Source organism: Homarus americanus, unplaced genomic scaffold, assembly GCF_018991925.1.
Source record: "Homarus americanus isolate GMGI-L3 unplaced genomic scaffold, GMGI_Hamer_2.0 scaffold51333, whole genome shotgun sequence".
NCBI lineage: Eukaryota > Metazoa > Arthropoda > Malacostraca > Decapoda > Nephropidae > Homarus > Homarus americanus.
This window is the reverse complement of record NW_024737950.1, coordinates 277,708-296,102: the sequence shown is the minus strand read 5'-3', so window position 1 is coordinate 296,102 and position 18,395 is coordinate 277,708. Positions and strand designations below refer to the sequence as shown.

Sequence of the window (18,395 nt, the reverse complement as noted above, 5' to 3'; positions counted from 1 at the left end):
CTGCTGGTGGTGGTGAATTGTCCTCCTCCTGCTGCTGGTGGTGGTGGTGTCCTCCTGCTGCTGCTGGTGGTGAAGTGATGTGCTGCTGGTGGTGGTGTGTCCTCCTGCTGCTGGTGGTTGCTGCTGCTCTCCTGTCTGCTGATGGTGGTGGTGAATTGTCCTCCTGCTGGTGGTGGTGGTGCTGCTGCTGGTGGTGAATTGTCTGCTGCTGGTGGTGTGTGTCCTCCTGCTGCTGGTGGTGGTGAATTGTCCTGCTGCTGGTGTGGTGATTGTCCTCCTGCTGCTGGTGGTGATGAATTGTCCTCCTTGCTGGTGGTGGTGGTGTGTCCTCCTCCTGCTGCTGGTGGTGAATTGTCCTCCTCCTGCTGGTGGTGGTGGTGGTGTCCTCCTCCTGCCTCCTTGCTGCTGAATTGTCCTCCTCCTGCTGCTGGTGGTGGTGAATTGTCCTCCTGCTGCTGGTGGTGGTGAATTGTCCTCCTCCTGCTGCATTGTCCTCCTGCTCCTCCCTGCTGGTGGTGGTGGTGAATTGTCCTCCTGCGTCCTCATGGTGGTGGTGTCCTCCTCCTGCTGCTGGTGGTGGTGGTGTCCTCCTGCCTTCTGATGGTGGTGGTGAATTGTCCTCCTCCTGCTGCTGGTGGTGGTGAATTGTCCTCCTCCTGCTGCTGGTGGTGGTGGTGTCCTCCTCCTGCTGCTGTGGTGGTGAATTGTCCTCCTCCTGCTCTGGTGGTGAATTGTCCTCTGCTGCTGGTGGGAATATTGTCCTCCTTCTGCTGCTGGTGGTGGTGAATTGTCCTCCTTCTGATGGTGGTGGTGAATTGTCCTCCTCCTGCTGCTGGTGGTGGTGATTGTCCTCTGCTGCTGGTGGTGGTGAATTGTCCTCCTTCTAATGGTGGTGGTGAATTGTCCTCCTCCTCCTGCTGGTGCAGGTTGCTGCTGGTGGTGGTGGGATTGTCCTCCTCCTCCTGCTGCTGGTGGTGAATGGGGCTCCTCCTGCTGCTGGTGGTGAATTGTCCTCCTCTGCTGCTGGTGGTGAATGTGCCTCCTCCTCCTGCTGCTGGTGGTGAATTGTCCTCCTCCTGCTGGTGGTGAATTGTCCTCCTCCCTGCTGCTGGTGTGGTGAATTGTCCTCCTCCTCCTGCTGGTGGTGGTGAATTGTCCTCCTTCTGCTGCTGGTGGTGGTGAATTGTCCTACTCTGATGTGGTGGTGGTGTGTCCCTGTTGAATTGTCCTCCTCCTGCTGGTGGTGAATTGTCCCTCCTGCTGGTGGCGGAATGTCCTGCTGGTGGTGGTGGATTGTCCTCTGGTAGTACTACTGGTGGCACACACACACACACACACACACACACACACACACTGCCCTGTGTGTACGGAATTTAATAAAATTTAATATTTAGTGTCAGTTCTTAATTCCCCTTCACTACCTGCACTAGTTCCTCCTCTCCCAGAACCCCTAATTTCCCTGCCCACAGAACCCCTAATCTCCTGCCCACAGAACCCCTAATCTCCCCTGCCCACAGAACCCTTAATTCCCTCCCATAGAACCCCAATCCCCCTCCCCAGAACCCCACCCTCCCCATAGAACCCTTTAATCCCCCCTCCTCATAGAATCCCTTAATCTCCCTGCCCACAGATCCCCTTAATTCCTCCTCCCCACAGAACCCCTCATTCCCCCCTCTCTCTATAGGACTCCTCACTGGGGAATTGCTCTTACTGTCTTGATTATGTAGCTGTAGGTATATCCCTTCTTTGGGTAATAGCTTCTTTCTTATGATATTGACTGTCCTGTTCTCGGCAGTGCTCTTACTGTATTTATTATTATTATTATTATTATTATTATTATTATTATTATTATTATTATTATTATTATTATTATTATTATTATTATTAATGCTTTTTATATGTTGGAATTGTAGGATCCAATTATTGTAATCTATTTGCCTTTTGTAACGAGCATTATTCATCGTATTAATAACCGTTGTGTTTGTTCCATAATATAGTACAATGATGTTTGTACCAGTTGTTCCATAATGCTGACGACAGCTCTTGTGTTGCAGATGTTGGTATCGGGATCGGAGAGACGCGCCGAGCTAGCAGCGCACAGGAGCGGCACGTAAGATACTATCAGCATAGCTAGGTGAGCCCCCCTACACACACACACACACACGCGGGCGCCTATATGTACAGTAGCTAAAAGAACTATCTGTGCATACTTTGTGGGAAACAATATGAGACCATGGACGATAACTATTGGTATACAGTATGAGGGCTGTCACTAGTCACACGTAAAATTTCGGAGCATATCAATCCCCACCTGCACAGATAGTTGTTTTAGCTACTGTACATAACCCTATGGCACACCTGTACACACCACCACACACCTGTACACACCACCACACACCTGTACACACCACCACACACCTGTACACACCACCACACACCTGTACACACCACCACACACCTGTACACACATCCACACACCTGTACACACCACCACACACCTGTACACACATCCACACTCCTCCACATACTTGTACATACCTGTACACACCTCCAAACACGTGTTCACACCGGTACACACCTCCACATACCTGTACACACCTCCACATACCTGTACACACTCTACACACCTGCACAGTACACACCTCCACATACCGGTACACACTCCACATATCTGTACACACCTCCACATACCTGTACACACTCTACACACCTGCACAGTACACACCTCCACATACCGGTACACACTCCACATATCTGTACACACCTCCACATACCTGTACACACACACATCCACACACCTGTACACACATCCACACCTGTACACACCTCCACATACCTGTACACACATCTGTACACACCTTCACATATCTTTACTCACCTCCACACACCTGTACACACATCCACACCTGTACACACCTCCACACGTCTGTACACACCTCAACACACCTCCACTTACCTGTACACACCTCCATATACCTGTACACACCTCCATATACCTGTACACACCTCCATATACCTGTACACACCTCCACATACCTGTTCACACTTCCACACACCTGTACACACCTCCACACACCTGCACAGTACACACCATCCCATTCATGTGCTATTGATTTTTATCTTTAGTTGAACTGTAATGTATTGAAAGTGTGATTGATGGTGATTATGTTGTCAGGTGTGTGATTGATGGTGATAATGTTGTCAGGAGTGTGATTGATGGTGATAATGTTGTCAGGAGTGTGATTGATGGTGATAATGTTGTCAGGAGTGATTGATGGTGATAATGTTGTCAGGAGTGTGATTGATGGTGATAATGTTGTCAGGAGTGTGATTGATGGTGATTATGTTGTCAGGAGTGTGATTGATGGTGATTATGTTGTCAGGAGTGTGATTGATGGTGATTATGTTGTCAGGTGATTGATGGTGATTATGTTGTTAGGAGTGTGATTGATGGTGATTATGTTGTCAGGAGTGTGATTTATGGTGATAATGTTGTCAGGAGTGTGATTGATGGTGATTATGTTGTCAGGAGTGTGATTGATGGTGATTATGTTGTCAGGAGTGTGATCGATGGTGATTATGTTGTCAGGAGTGTGATTGATGGTGAAAATATTGTGTCAGAAGTAATTGATGGTGAAAATGTTGTGTCAAAAGTGTGATTGATGGTGAAAATATTGTGTCAGAAGTAATTGATGGTGAAAATGTTGTCAGAAGTGTGATTGACGGTGAAAATATTGTGTCAGAAGTAATTGATGGTGAAAATGTTGTCAGGAGTGTGATTGATGGTGATAATGTGTCAAATGTGATTAATGGTGAAAATATTGTGTCAGAAGTAATTGATGGTGAAAATGTTGTGTCAGAAGTGTGATTAATGTTGAAAATATTGTCAGAAGTAATTGATGGTGAAAATGTTGTGTCAGAAGTGTGATTGATGGTGATAATGTTGTCAGAAGTAATTGATGGTGAAAATGTTGTGTCAGAAGTGTGATTGATGGTGATAATGTTGTCAGGAGTGTGACTGATGGTGGTTATGTTGTCAGGAGTGTGATTGATGGTGAAAATATTGTGTCAGAAGTAATTGATGGTGAAAATGTTGTGTCAGAAGTGTGATTGATGGTGAAAATATTGTGTCAGAAGTAATTGATGGTGAAAATGTTGTCAGAATTGTGATTGATGGTGAAAATATTGTCAGAAGTAATTGATGGTGAAAATGTTGTGTCAGAAGTGTGATTGATGGTGATAATGTTGTCAGGAGTGTGACTGATGGTGGTTATGTTGTCAGGAGTGTGATTGATGGTGAAAATATTGTGTCAGAAGTAATTGATGGTGAAAATGTTGTGTCAGAAGTGTGATTGATGGTGAAAATATTGTGTCAGAAGTAATTGATGGTGAAAATGTTGTCAGAAGTGTGATTGACAGTGAAAATATTGTGTCAGAAGTAATTGATGGTGAAAATGTTGTCAGAAGTGTGATTGACGGTGAAAATATTGTGTCAGAAGTAATTGATGGTGAAAATGTTGTGTCAGAAGTTTTGATTAATGGTGATAATGTTGTGTCAGAAGTAATTGTTGGTGTTAATGTTGTGTCAGAAGTGTGATTGATGGTGTTAATGTTGTGTCAGAAATGTGATTGATGGTGATAAATAGTGTACCAGGAATTATAATTGACTATAATGAACAGGAACATGACTCTACTGTATGTGTGAGAGAGAACCTTTGTCAAATATATCCAGTAAGAGATATTAGAAAAATACATTATGTAACGTACTCTTGTTGGAATGTTTATTTGTGTTTGTATCTTTACTTGTAGTTGTACCTTTGCTGTTCTTTTTTAAGTGAAAGATATGGATATTAAGGATGGAGGAGTGAAAGCTTTGTGGGTGCTGTGCTGTGGGTTAGAGGCGATGTGTCAGTGGATTCAGGGTCTAGTGAGATGCCAGGTGACTCTGACCCATAGCATGAAAATTATCAATGCATTACTGTACCATTTTCTTCATATACAGGAAATATCACTCTGCCTTGTTTTAAGGTTTGTTCTGTGCTGACAGTGGATGGAGACTTTTTCGTTGATGGTGGCAGAGCTTTTGTTCTGCTTTGATAAGCCTTATTTCACTATAATTCTGTGACTTTTAATACTTGTTTAAAAATATTTTTACTTGTACAGACATTGAGTAGGAACATTTCTTATTTTTCAGGAAATTGTCACTGCTTTGAAGTTACATTTTTCATTAATTATTATGTGAAGAAATGTACTTAAATATGATACATGTAATTCTATTAATAATGATATAAATATTTTATCACAGACCTCATCAAATAAGTTGCATGGTTGCAGGGGTATGCGTGGCACGGTGAAGCAGGGGACCGGGGGTGCTGGGGGGGTCAAGGATGAGGGTGGTGGTGGAGTCAAAACGGGAAATAGTGGAGGGAGGCGGAGTAAAGCCAACAACACCCACACTGCCCCCCTCCCTACACCCACCATCAAACAAGAAGTAGGTGCAGAGGTAAAGCCCGACCCCGACGCTGCCACTGCCACTACGCCCTGTCTCAATGGAGATGACCTTGCCTCCAAGACTGCACCAGTCTGCCCCGGCAACAACAACAACACCACAAACGCAAATAATAATAATAACAAAGGAGCTACTGCTAAGGTTAGTCTTCTGCTGAGGATTGTTAGCATATCCTGGTGTAGTTCTAAGTACTATACTGTTACTTATAGCATAATTAACCTTCATGTTGCATCTCATTATAAGATTTAAATAATATAGTACACTGTACTGTGTATACTGTACAAGTACTGTATTTAAGATTATGATCAGTAGCAGAGCATTCACTTTATGAATGGGAGTTTCCAGATTTGAATCCTGGCTAGAGTTTATTACTGGGTTTGCTTATTTTATGCTAACTGTTGCATGCTCATCAACTATCCTTGGGTGGACTAGCATCCTTCCAGGAGGGTGGGGCAACTTACTGTACTGTACTTGGTGTTAATGTTCATCATAAACTTGAAGAAAAATTATACTGTACTGAATAGTACTGTACATTACAGTATATATGAAAAAGACTTAAAATTAAGATATTTTATGAATAATAATACAGTGATCAGGAAAGTTATTTATTATTAATAGATTTGAAATTACAGTGGTCCCTCGGTTAACGAGCGCCTCGGTTAACGAGATTTTGGTTAACGAGTTACCTTCCATAAGATTCTTAACTTCGGTTAACGAGCAATCCCTCGATTAACGAGTTTCTTACGAGCTGACCTGAACATGTTTTCGCTTGCATTTGGCGGTCCACCAGCTGTAGTATTAGTCCGCCAGTACAGTAATCGGTTCTAGGGTTTAAATTCCTTACCATTTTAGTAAATATCAAGAAGTTTATACTATACAATAATTTTAAAAGTTTATATTAAATTTTTTAGTAATTTTAACAATTATTGAACATGCCATCCAGCCTGACAACACACCATACAGGCGTCAGTCTTTGTGTCTTTTCAGTGGAGGTAACATCTTGCTTGAGACTCTCTTCAACTAAATGCTTTTTTTCTGTGTTTGCAAGCAAACTATTGGTCATTTTGAAATTTATTTTACATATTGACAATCTATAATGCAGTGCAGTGTTGATTTAAAGAACATAATCTTGAATTACACCAAGAGAACTAAAATTTTATGGGTGAAATGGCGCCATGGGGTGACTTCTCTTCCACCCCAATGCCTTCTCTTCTCCCTTCTCCTCCACCCCCATTCTAATTCCCATCATCTTCATCATCATCATCATCCAGGAGCCTTCTACATACACACCTCAAAGTAAGTGTACTTTTCTACCTTTTTTGTTGAATTTAGGCAATTTTCGGTGAGCTGGAACCAATTACCCCAATACCCATTGAAACAATGGTTTCGGTTAACGAGTTTTTCGGTTAACGAGCAACCTTCTAGAACGGATTGTGCTCGTTAACTGAGGGACCACTGTAATATCATAAGTGCTGGGTGCTACATCTTTCATAAATAAATACTGTGTGGGTAGAATGGAAAACTAGAAATGGTCTATACTTAACATACAACATTGGTGTTTACGTCTCAGGATAAGCAGGAAGGATGAACAGTATCTGGATATGTAGCAAGTTGTAATGTGATACATTTTATGATATTGATGTTTGCAATATGTTCTGTAATGTTACTTGTGTTTGTACTAACTTTTTTATTAAGTTAAAAGTTGTTAGGTTTTTCAGTTTATTAATATGTTGTGACAGGAAAGGAAATTATTCTCATAAGATGTACAGTATGCAGACATCAATAAAAAATTATTAGAAAGGTCAATTATGTAAGAATCTTCCCTAACATTTTTATTACTGTACAATACTTCCCATCTGAACAATTGTAATTGTTCAAGACTTTTCAGTAGCACTTAAAAGTAATTAGTGTAGAAATTGTGTGCTGGCTTGGCTGTCATTTAAATGAAACAAAATCCACATGCTGGCACCAGAAAACAATCAGGTATAGAAGGGTTACTGTAGCAATTGTACACAAATGAGGAAGGAGGAAGGGAAGTAAAAAATAATGTCCCATAAGATACTGAGGCAAATTCATCTGCCATCCCAAGTTGGTTTGTAAATTTGGGAAGTGTTGGCAGATGATAGAAACTGACTCATATTACATCATAAATATCCTAAATCTTGGGATATTTCATTTAAATCATATTTTATGTTTATGTCAATTAATATATTAACCTTAGCATATATATTGCAATAATTGACTGTGAGTTTCTGATTACGGCAACTTAAAAGTTGGAGAATTAATATTTCATCACATTGTACTGTAGTGGCAGTAACTTAAGGCAGCAGCACGCTGAGCATTTTCCTCCCAACTATGCTGGGCCAACACGTCCGGCCAGCAAAACAAAGAGACGTTTTTGTCACACTGGGAATTCCTGTCACAGTTCTTGGGCGATGTCCTTCACTTGCCTTTCTTCAGGAGGTTTTTGCTGAAGCACTCATGTCTGTGGTCTATCAGAATATGGTAGTCCCTAGCACTCTATTATGTTATGCTGGGAAAGCGGTCGTGAAGTTTGTTTACAAGTGGCAGCGGCTGGCTGGTCTGAGACCCTGAATAATGATTTAATAGTACTAAAGAAGTTTTAAAGTGATGGATAAATAGAAACATTTCACTGTTTTATGTGTTATATTTTAAATTATTATTGTTTCACGATTTATTTCAATTTTTACTTAAATATTCAACACTAATATGAAGCTCATTGAGTTCTAATTTGGCCAGCAATACTTGCCGCCAAACCATTGTTCATTTCTCGCATTGGCTGAAATCCTGCTGCTTGGTGGGCTGTCAGCCAGCAGCCAGCAAAAATGGCCAACATGGTGGGAGGAAAGTGCCCAGTGTGCCGCCACCTTTACCTTCTCATTTTGTAACTGAAAAAAGTTAGTTTGTTTAAACTGTGTGTAATAGTTTTTTTATTCTTTAATATTTAACAGGTTAAAACGGAAATAGCTAATGGAGGTCCAGAGGGTGATACAAAACTCAGCACGACGTCCACTGCCACCACCACTACCACTGTCACCACCACCACCACCACAACTACCTCCACCACCACTACCACCACTCCACCACACAGTAGTGAAGGTAAGAATACCAACCATAACTCAGAATTTTTGGTCTTCTTCTGTCCGTAGTTGCTTGACGATTTTTCTCGTGTGTAATAGCTTGTATAATATCTTGCTTCATTTCAGTATTTAAGAGTTTTAAAGTCTGAGAGAATGACAGCAAAATGTCATATCTTGATGGTTTGTAAAATATTAGGACTGGCAATACCTGGTCACCATTTTCAACGATGTTATTTAGCACATTGTTAGAGAGGATGGTGGAAGATTTGTAGGTTGCAAATACAGTTTTAATATATGCTAGTATTATTTTATCTAATTCCTTTTTATAAATTGGACTTGAAGATAACTGTACTACAGTATTTTGAAATTCCATGGAAATGAAAATACTTTTTTCCTTAAAAGTTGTGTGACAAATATCACCAAGTGTTGGTAGGAAATTGTTGTCAATATATTTAGTGAGTCTGGGATGGTGAGCATGGGTACCCATGGTGCCGGCAGGTTGTAACGTTATTGGTGATGGTGACGGGGCTAAAGTGGCGGGTTTCTGCGCTGGAGTTGGCAGCCTGGACGGGGCCTCCTTACCCCAGCTCCATACAGCAGGTAGGATATTCATAAACTACGTTGTGCAGCCTTAGTGGACATATGAAGGATGTTTATCATCACTTGTGGGAATATTATGGTTGAGAACATGGATAAATGGCTTCTTGGTGATTTCTTATGGGGCTTGGTGTTTCTATCCTTCCTCCCACATGTCTTCAAGGATGGCCTTAGGTGGTAGATAACACTTAATTATCTTGGGTCATATGTTCCTGAAAATACACCTATATAGGCAGTTGATGAGGATACTGTAGGGCAGTAAACATACTAAAAGGGAAACAAAAGTATGGAATAATAATATGTACAAAGTCTACTGGAATATAAAGGATTGAGTCAAATGAATACAGTATTACCCGCTTAACGCGGTTTTTCACTTAACGCGTTTTATCATATACGCGGTGCCTCGCCAGAGCTGAACTTTCACTTAACACGGATTTTTTCCACATATACGCGGTGAGTGTCCGGCTCGAGACGCTATTTTTAGATTTGCCCCACCCTGCCTGACTGCCTGTTTTAGCTCATAAAATTCATACAAATTACCCGGCCAGAATATAATTTACATTGCTGGAATTCTTATAATTTGTGATCATTTTGAATATAAACATCATATTTTTGCATTAGACATACAAATTTTAGATAAAAATTTTTCTCAAATTAACTATGTTATCTTTTGTGCAAAATATATGACATTTATATTCAAAATATTCCTGGTCTTACAAGGAATCCAGCAATGTCAATTATATTATCCTAACTTTAGTTTGAGGTATTATTTATTAAAATTTAGTGGTTATCCCACACATCTCCTTGGGACGGTTGGTGGGGGGTGGGGGGGAGGGAGGGACCGACCGACCATCTGTTACCCTGTGAAGAAATATTTTTTTTTTTATTAACTGAAGATATTTGTTTTAGCTCATAAAATTCATACAAATTACCCGGTCTGAATATAATTTACATTGCTGGAATTCTTATAATTTGATGATCATTTTGAATATAAACATCATATTTTTGCATTAGACATACAAATTTTAGATAAAAAATTTTCTCAAATTAACTATGTTATCTTTTGTGCAAAATATATGACATTTATATTCAAAATATTCCTGGTCTTACAAGGAATCCAGCAATGTCAATTATATTATCCTAACTTTAATCTGAGGTATTATTTAATACTAAATGTTAAAAACCCTGGAAGGGAGGATTGGTGGGGGGTGGGGGGGAGGGTTGGGACTGACCGCGCGGTTGGAAGAGGGGGGAGGCAAGGTGGGGTACTTTGATTGACAGATAGTGTTGTGAAGATTATTTTTTTTTTTATTAACTGAAGATATTTGTTTTAGCTCATAAAATTCATACAAATTACCCGGTCAGAATATAATTTACATTGCTGGAATTCTTATAATTTGGTGATCATTTTGAATATAAACATCATATATTTTTCATTAAACATACAAATTTTAGATAAAAATTTTTCTCTAGGTAACTATGTTATCTTTTGTGCAAAATATAGGACATTTATATTCAAAATATTCCTGGTATTACAAGGAATCCAGCAATGTCAATTGTATTATCCTAACTTTAGTTTGAGGTATTATTTATTAAAATTTAGTGGTTTTCCCCCAAAAATTTCTCTGAGAGGGAAGAGCCAGCGAGTGTAGGAGAGAGGAGGGAGTTGAGTCCATTATTTGAATGGACATTAACTTGCACTGTATTTCTTGGCATTAATTGTGTGCATGTACCATCATAAAATTAAGATGTTATTTTTACTTGCCAAATATAGGTATGTGCTCAAAAAGTGGAGCTTGGGGGTCGGGCCGGTTTCTATTGGAATTAATCCCATATGTTCTGTTGTTCACTTATCAAGGATTTTCACTTAACGCGACCTCTGTCTAATTGACTAAGTAAGGGTACACAACTGTAGTGTTTTTCAAAAAGGTAATGTTAATTAATTTATTTGAGAATACTGTATATAGGAATGTGATTGAATGTACCTAAAGGAATTCTTTTGAGGCATTTTTAAATGTCGTCTTTCTCTTCAAAGAAAGAATCCTAATGTGGAGAGAGGAATATTAGGAACCTTGAACAATGATAAATGAGGCTGATATTAAAAAAAATAGAATGATTTTACAGTAGGTTAAATATACTGTAGTGAGGTGTGGGTAGTGCAGCAAGTAACTGGAAGATGGTTAAGGAGGGAGTACTTTGGCAGGCAAGCTCCTTCAAATAGTAGATTTCATTGTGTACAAAGAGAAACAATGTAGTAAAGGCTAAAATGATGCACCCAGGCCTAATGGAGCACCAAAGATCATTGCAGGGCCTTAGGGATGCAGGAATGCAATTCGAAGCCACTAGAACCTCTAATGCACAATAGATAAAACAGTGTTCAGATGTAGTCACCCTGCAGATTCCTTACTCCCTTATTATTCCTTCTTCTTTTTTTAATTAAGAAACATGTCTTTTAAACACCAGGATATATAATGAATATTTATCGAGTGTGGTGGTTTTATGGTGGACCCAACTACTGTACTTTTTCTCACTGCTGTGTTACTCTGCTTGTTGCTAAGTAGCTCTTGAATAGATATTTTCTTGGCACTTTATTGACTTCTACAAAAATTGATTCAATGTATAAATTCCAAGTACCTGTCTATGATGTTTATTACTGTTTTCAATGCTTTTTAGCTCATTAAATTTAAAAATATGAAATCACTGTAGGTTATACAGATTAATTATGTTTATATTATTCACTGAAGGTTTTTAAGAAATTTGTTAATGCTGTATATTTCATCATCCAAATTCAGAACAAATTTATATACAGGGTATTTCTAATACAGGTATAAATTTTTATAACACTGAGTGCTTTTATGCAATAATTCATTAATTCCTTCGTCAGTAACAATATGCTGCAATCAGTTGAATATAATTAACATTTTAAGAAACAGTATTATCCAATTGGTCTATTTTCTTACCTACCACTTTACTCAAACCTGTGTTTTTTTTCTTTTACAGATGGAGGGGATGGGAGTGGCATGGTCCCAGGCATGGGCAGCATGGGGGTCAAGGGCGGATCAGGGGCTGGAGTGTCAACAAGTGACGCGCAGTACATGCAGCAACAGAGCCAGATCTTCGTCTTCACAACCCTCTTGGCCAACAAAGCTGCTGAGGCTGTTATACAAGGGTCCTTCAATAATATTATTGCCTTTCATTGTGCTCAACCGGGCACTAAAAAACTGCTTGAGGTATTATTGTGTATTGATGTTGTTATAGATAAGCTAGAAGAAAATATTTACGTTTTGGACAAATATTTCTTCCTTCTACCTAAGAGAATTTTCAAATGTTTCCGAATACTGAATCACTTTTGGTACAGGTGCAGTTAGAATGTACATATTTCTCTGAAACAGTAAGTCATATGTGCACAGATAGTGGGTGTTTGTAAAGTGAAACAGTTTTTTAATTAGCTTTTTGTTTATTTGCCGACACAGAAACACCCTCTTAAGACCACCCAATTTGTCCGGCACAACCCTGCACACTGGTTGAACACCATTGTCGTGAAAGGCAACAAAGGAGGCCACATGAAGGGACCCATGGCTCCTAATGGCCCAATGATGGCCAATGGACCAATGGGACCTAGTGGACCCATGGTACCATGTGGACATATGGGACCTGGCGGACATGGTGGTGAGATGGGACACATGGTAAGTGGTCGTGTCAACAAACACTCAAACCAAGTGTTTACTAAGATATTACTACAAAAAATATATGTTGTAATGTAAAATTTGAAAATGCTATACTACAGTAAATATAATTGCTAAATGTATTGTTAGAAAAAAATATAAAAAAATGTTTCTTTGATGAATCAATATGTATTAAGAGAACACTGAAGACAGGTAATTATCCATTTTTGGTGATCATATTCTCATTATTCAAGATTATTCTTGTTTTTGAAGATAGCATTTTTATGTAAGAAATGACAGATGGTAACCATGGCTTGCAGATATTATTCTGATTTCTCAGATTTACATTAAGGAAAGTACAGTACACCAGAGCCTCAACATTACATCAAAACGTAAAATTTCGCAAATAACATTCTTTAATACCCTACCCTTAATATCATACCTTAAATTAGAGACCTAAGGCTACAACAAAATCATAAATAGAGCAAAAAACTTAACTTAAGCCTCTAAATACTACACAGGTACCTACAGTTACTTTATACAGTTGTGTTATGTGTTAAAAAAAATTAAATGAGAAGTAGCGGTGATGCGTTGTTTGCGGCCGTCCCCTGACATACCACCACCATTGTGCCATCAACACAAACACGCCTGACATGCAACGCTGTGAATGAAACATGCGTCCATACTGATTTATATTAGGTTTTCCTTTAATAAACTTATGACTGGGCAAATATATAATTTATCCCAGTCATAATTGTAATATCAACTTCATGGGAGAAAAATAATTAGTAGTGTTACTTATGTATATAAAGTGTATTTTTCTTACCTCATAATGAGTTGCTGTAAAGGCATCAGAAATGATACTGAAGATATTATTGCTCCTCCTTTATGACCTCTGGACTGGGATCATCGACAGTCTCCGATGAAGGGCTGGCAGGTGAGGAGAGGCGGCAGTGGAAGGAGAGTGGGCTGGGTCTCAGCGTTAAAAACATTGTAATTGGCAATTGTCTGGCTTTATTTTTTAGTTCTTCATGGATTTCATGGTAAGGTTGCAAAGCAATCTCGATATTCCGTTTAACCTTGATGTCAGTTCCATTAATAAGTCATAGTCATAATGGCCAGCAGCTGACGCACTCATGCCGTTAGCGAGTGTATCCAACACTTAATTTTTCCCTATTAGAGTCACTCTTTGCACCAGGTGCACTACCACCAGTTAATGGCTTTTTGGGAGCCATGACCCAGCTATAATTAAAGTTAGAATTGCCCAGGAGAAAGAGTAAGGATTCTCGTGGCCTAGCAACAGCAGAAACAACTCAGATGAAACTGCCAGGAGAACACAGCAGTGTGGGAAGTGGCAGCACGTCATGACGTCACATCAAGGTGGATGCCCACGTTTTTTTTTTAACCTTTAAGCCCCGGGTTAGGGTGCTGCTGGCAGCCCCGCCGCCTGCAGGGGGGAAATCGAAAAAATAATCTCCCCAAAAAATAAATGGCTGGGAAAATGAGGCGGACGTTCTAGAGCGTCACCGGGGCCCTAAGGGTTAAATACGCATCATACCTTTTTATTTTATTTCATTAGAGATAAACCTTTGAGGCTCCTTCAGGAAAGTCGAATTTGCAAAAGATTATTTAAGTATGTTGAGGTTCTGGTGTACAGTAAACCCTTGCTATTCGAGGTTTTGCGATTTGCAATTTTGACTTCGTGGTAAGCAGGTAGTGGCTAGTTTACGAGCCTCTCCCACAGCATACCAGTCCCCCACACCACTAGCGTCTTATTTCCCTTTATTCAACTATCATGCGCCTCTTGGCATTTGTTTGTGTTGTACTCTCAAAAATTTAGTGTTTCTGTGTGAAATGACCCCTAAAAGACTGCCTAGTGCTAGTGATGCTAGTGGAGTGAAACGTTTGGAGACCTCACAAGAAAACAACTACCAATCACAATGTTTTTCAAAAAAGAACCAGCCGCTCGCCCAGCTGATTCTTCTCCTTCACCTACTCAGTCAGCTGCTGCCGCTTCTCCACCTCCCTACCACATGTCACTTCACCACCCACCTCCCCACCACGCACCTCTTCCACACTCCTCTCACCCACTCACCTCTCCACCAACCACCATTGCATCACCCTCTTCCAACAGTGATCCTGATGATCTCCCTATGCCTCAGTAACCAGATTTCATCCTACTGTACATACACCTTCATCAAGCTCCAAACTTCTACATGCAGAGGAGAGTAGTATTGGTGACTTGAGTTTCTCATACACAGTATAGGTATACAGTAGTGCACTAAGGTAGTATAAATTGCTATTCACGGTTTTGTCAATTCACACCAATCCTTGGAACCTAACTTGAATAGAAAGGGTTTACTCTACTAACTTAATTATCATATTTAAATGTCTTTTTGTGTGCAGGGTGATGGGCCTACCAGTATGATGGGTCATGGAGACATGGGCAGCCCAGGAATGATGGGCCCAGGATGCCCTGGTGGTATGATGGGCCCAGGACACAATGGGGGACCTGGGATGATGGGACCAAGAGGACCAGGCATGATGGGCCCTGGTGGCCCCGAGGGACCTGGGATGCCAGGACCTGGGGGCCAGATGATGATGCCTATGATGGGACACAATGGACAGAGAGTGCAAGGTATGTCCATCAGTCTGTGTGTATCCAGTAAGACATATCCCACTGTACAGCTAGGTGGCCTGTGTTGTCTCTCCCTTGCTTCCCCACCATTACACAACTTCTCATACTCCTCCAAACTGACACCTTTTACCTTCATCCTATATTGTACATGTACACTCATTTTTTCCTCCAAAATGATTCCACTTGTTGTCTTAACTGAAAACCCTGATAGATAACTAATTAGTGTGCAGTTTTGATGAGTGAAATAAATATGTGTATGTATTCTTAGTATTTAGTCTGACACTGTACATGTTTATTTTTATGTTGGTAGGTGCCCCAGCAGGTGTTAAAGTACCAGATGACCACCTCACACCAGAGCAACGACAACATCGAGAAGAACAGATGGCTCGAATACGTCACATGCAGGCACTACTTCTACCAGAATTACATTCTCCAAGCCAGGGTGACAATGGCCATCCCGGAAACCAGACTCCTTGCTCTACTGGCCAAAGTGGACCTAATATGATGCCATGTTCACAAAGTCAAGCACCATCAGTGTCACAAGGCTCCCAGTCAGGCCCATCCTGTTCCCAGGTCACTTCTGTCAGTTGTATGGGGCCCTCTCCGGTTACTGGGATGGGACCATCTCCTGGTATGGGTCCAAGTCCAAACATGGGACCCTCACCTGGAATGGGGCCTAGTCCAGGCATGGGCCCAAGCCCTGGCATGCCAAATACTAGTATGGGTCCAGGGCCAGGCATGGGTCCCAGCATGGGTCCTGGGCCTGGAATGGGTATGTCACCGGGTATGATGGGTCCAGGAGGCCCCAATTCAATGGTGTCCCAGAGTGGAGTAATGATGGGTCAGGGCCCCATGGGTAATAACATCATGATGACCTCGCAAGCTAGCATGATGGGTGGGCCAATGGGTCCAGGTGTCCCAACCATGAGAATGGGTCCTGGTGGGCCTCAGTCTATGATGATGGCTGGACCTAACCCTGCTTCATCCTTGGCAGCTCAAGCTGAATGGCAAAGATTGCAAGCAGAATTCTTTGAAAGCAAGAGAGAAAAAGGTGGTCCAGGATGTCCTGATGGTTCCATGGGACCAATGGGTCATATGGGGCCAATGGGTCCTGGAGGTCCTATGGGTCCAATGGGTCCAGGTGGACCAATGGGACCAGGTGGTCCAATGGGTCCAGGTGGACCAATGGGACCAGGTGGTCCAATGGGACCAGGTGGTCCAATGGGTCCAGGTGGTCCAATGGGTCCAGGTCCTATGGGTCCCATGGGTCCAGGAGGGCCTATGGGACCAGGGGGTCCTATGGGTATGGGTAATCACATGGTTGGGGGACCTATGATGCCAGGCTCAATGGGTGGTAATATGGGTCCTGCTGGTATGCGCCCCATGGTACCTGGCGGACGCATACAGGGGCCACCTCCCCCATATCATGGTCCTCGTCCTGTTGGCAATGGCCCTTTGCCATCTCCAGGATCACCATCTATGTGTGCCATGACATCTCCTCGTATGCCGGGAGGAGGACCAGGAGGAGGGCCAGGAATGAGAATGGCCGGGCCAGGAGATTCTCCACGGCCGCTAAACCCAAGTAACCCAACCACTCCTGTTAGTGGGCCTCCAATCACTAGCCCATCACTACCACAGAAGGACCAGCAGCCACACACACCACAGTCAAGTAAGAGTCTTATATCATCTCTGACGATTTCTTGTTAAAAGCTATATATTGTTCATGAAATTTAAGTATAGATTGAGACTGTTAAGATATCAGCTATATAGGGAATATATACCGTATATAATTTTTTTTAAATCACAATGTAATATATACTGAAATCTGTGAGTTACTCATTAGTATATGACATTTGACGTCCAATTGGTAAAATACTCCACGTCTTTTACACTTTATTTTAAAACTATTTTTCTTATTATTTAAATGTTTATAGTAAATACAGTATTCATCTGTTTTTAATTTTGGAAGGATAGTGTATACTGTATACTTTTTCTTTACCTTAAGTAAATGTTTGTTTAAATGCACATGAAGTATCATATAAATCTTATCACTTTACTGGATAGTAATATTTAATGATATGCTTTAAAAGACTAATAAATAGTGACTACTTTTTGATACCCTATAGGAAGAAATGTTTGTTTATCCTTTTTTTCTACATTCTGAAAGAATCTTCATGTTCGTTTATGAAAATGTACATGTTTGACCATGGAAGTATAATGGCTTTTGTTGCTTTATAGGTGACACATCCTTCGGAAGACAGTTACAAACTTTGGCTCAACAAAAACATCAACAGCCAGGAGGACAACAACAACAACAAGGCGGGAAAGAACCTAATCTTATGCCAGTCCCATCACCCCAGCAGATACAATACCTCAGTACCTTTGAGGGTCAAGAGTTGACCATTCAAAAACAGCCAAACACCAGCCTTCGTGATTCTGATATTATGTCACCGTAAGTACTGCCATCATTTCTTTTATAATACTGTATGTAACTACTGTCAGTGTATGGTATATCATGAAGTTATTTCTGCTTTCAGAATCATTTGCAGAACCAGTAGAAAACCATATGTCAGTGTCACTGCCTTTAAAGACTGCAGTAACATGAATTATAAGAACACCATCAGATCTACAAAAAAGGATGATTTCTTTAGTTTACATTGCCAAAAAGAAAGCAACTAAATTTTTTGAATAGTTAGTTACCATGAGACTATTATGATGATGTTAATGGTTTGATTTTCCAGTTAGTTGGCTACAAAGAAATAACCAAGAAACACCTCTTAGGCTTATTGCTACACTACCCTAGCCACTGAATTAGTTTTCCTCCAGATCAAAAGATTTATGATTTATTGTAATACTACTTTCATCTGCTTTACTAAAGTTTTTCT

General features: G+C 40.8%; 1 protein-coding gene across 2 annotated transcripts in view; it reads left to right on the top strand.

Annotated features, from left to right (window-relative positions):
• LOC121873633 (collagen alpha-1(I) chain-like) overlaps nucleotides 1-18,395 on the top strand; it is a 74,146-nt gene that overhangs the window by 45,667 nt on the left and 10,084 nt on the right. The window contains exons 3-11 of one of the 2 annotated variants that reach the window (XM_042377285.1): nucleotides 2,055-2,134; nucleotides 5,335-5,650; nucleotides 8,482-8,629; nucleotides 9,109-9,210; nucleotides 12,208-12,437; nucleotides 12,681-12,893; nucleotides 15,279-15,510; nucleotides 15,821-17,179; nucleotides 17,749-17,962. In XM_042377285.1, the coding sequence (XP_042233219.1) occupies nucleotides 5,339-5,650; nucleotides 8,482-8,629; nucleotides 9,109-9,210; nucleotides 12,208-12,437; nucleotides 12,681-12,893; nucleotides 15,279-15,510; nucleotides 15,821-17,179; nucleotides 17,749-17,962 (2,810 nt within the window). In that variant the 5' untranslated portion in view covers nucleotides 2,055-2,134; nucleotides 5,335-5,338. The remainder of the gene's footprint in view (nucleotides 1-2,054; nucleotides 2,135-5,334; nucleotides 5,651-8,481; nucleotides 8,630-9,108; nucleotides 9,211-12,207; nucleotides 12,438-12,680; nucleotides 12,894-15,278; nucleotides 15,511-15,820; nucleotides 17,180-17,748; nucleotides 17,963-18,395) is intronic. The other variant, XM_042377286.1, reaches the window with a different exon arrangement.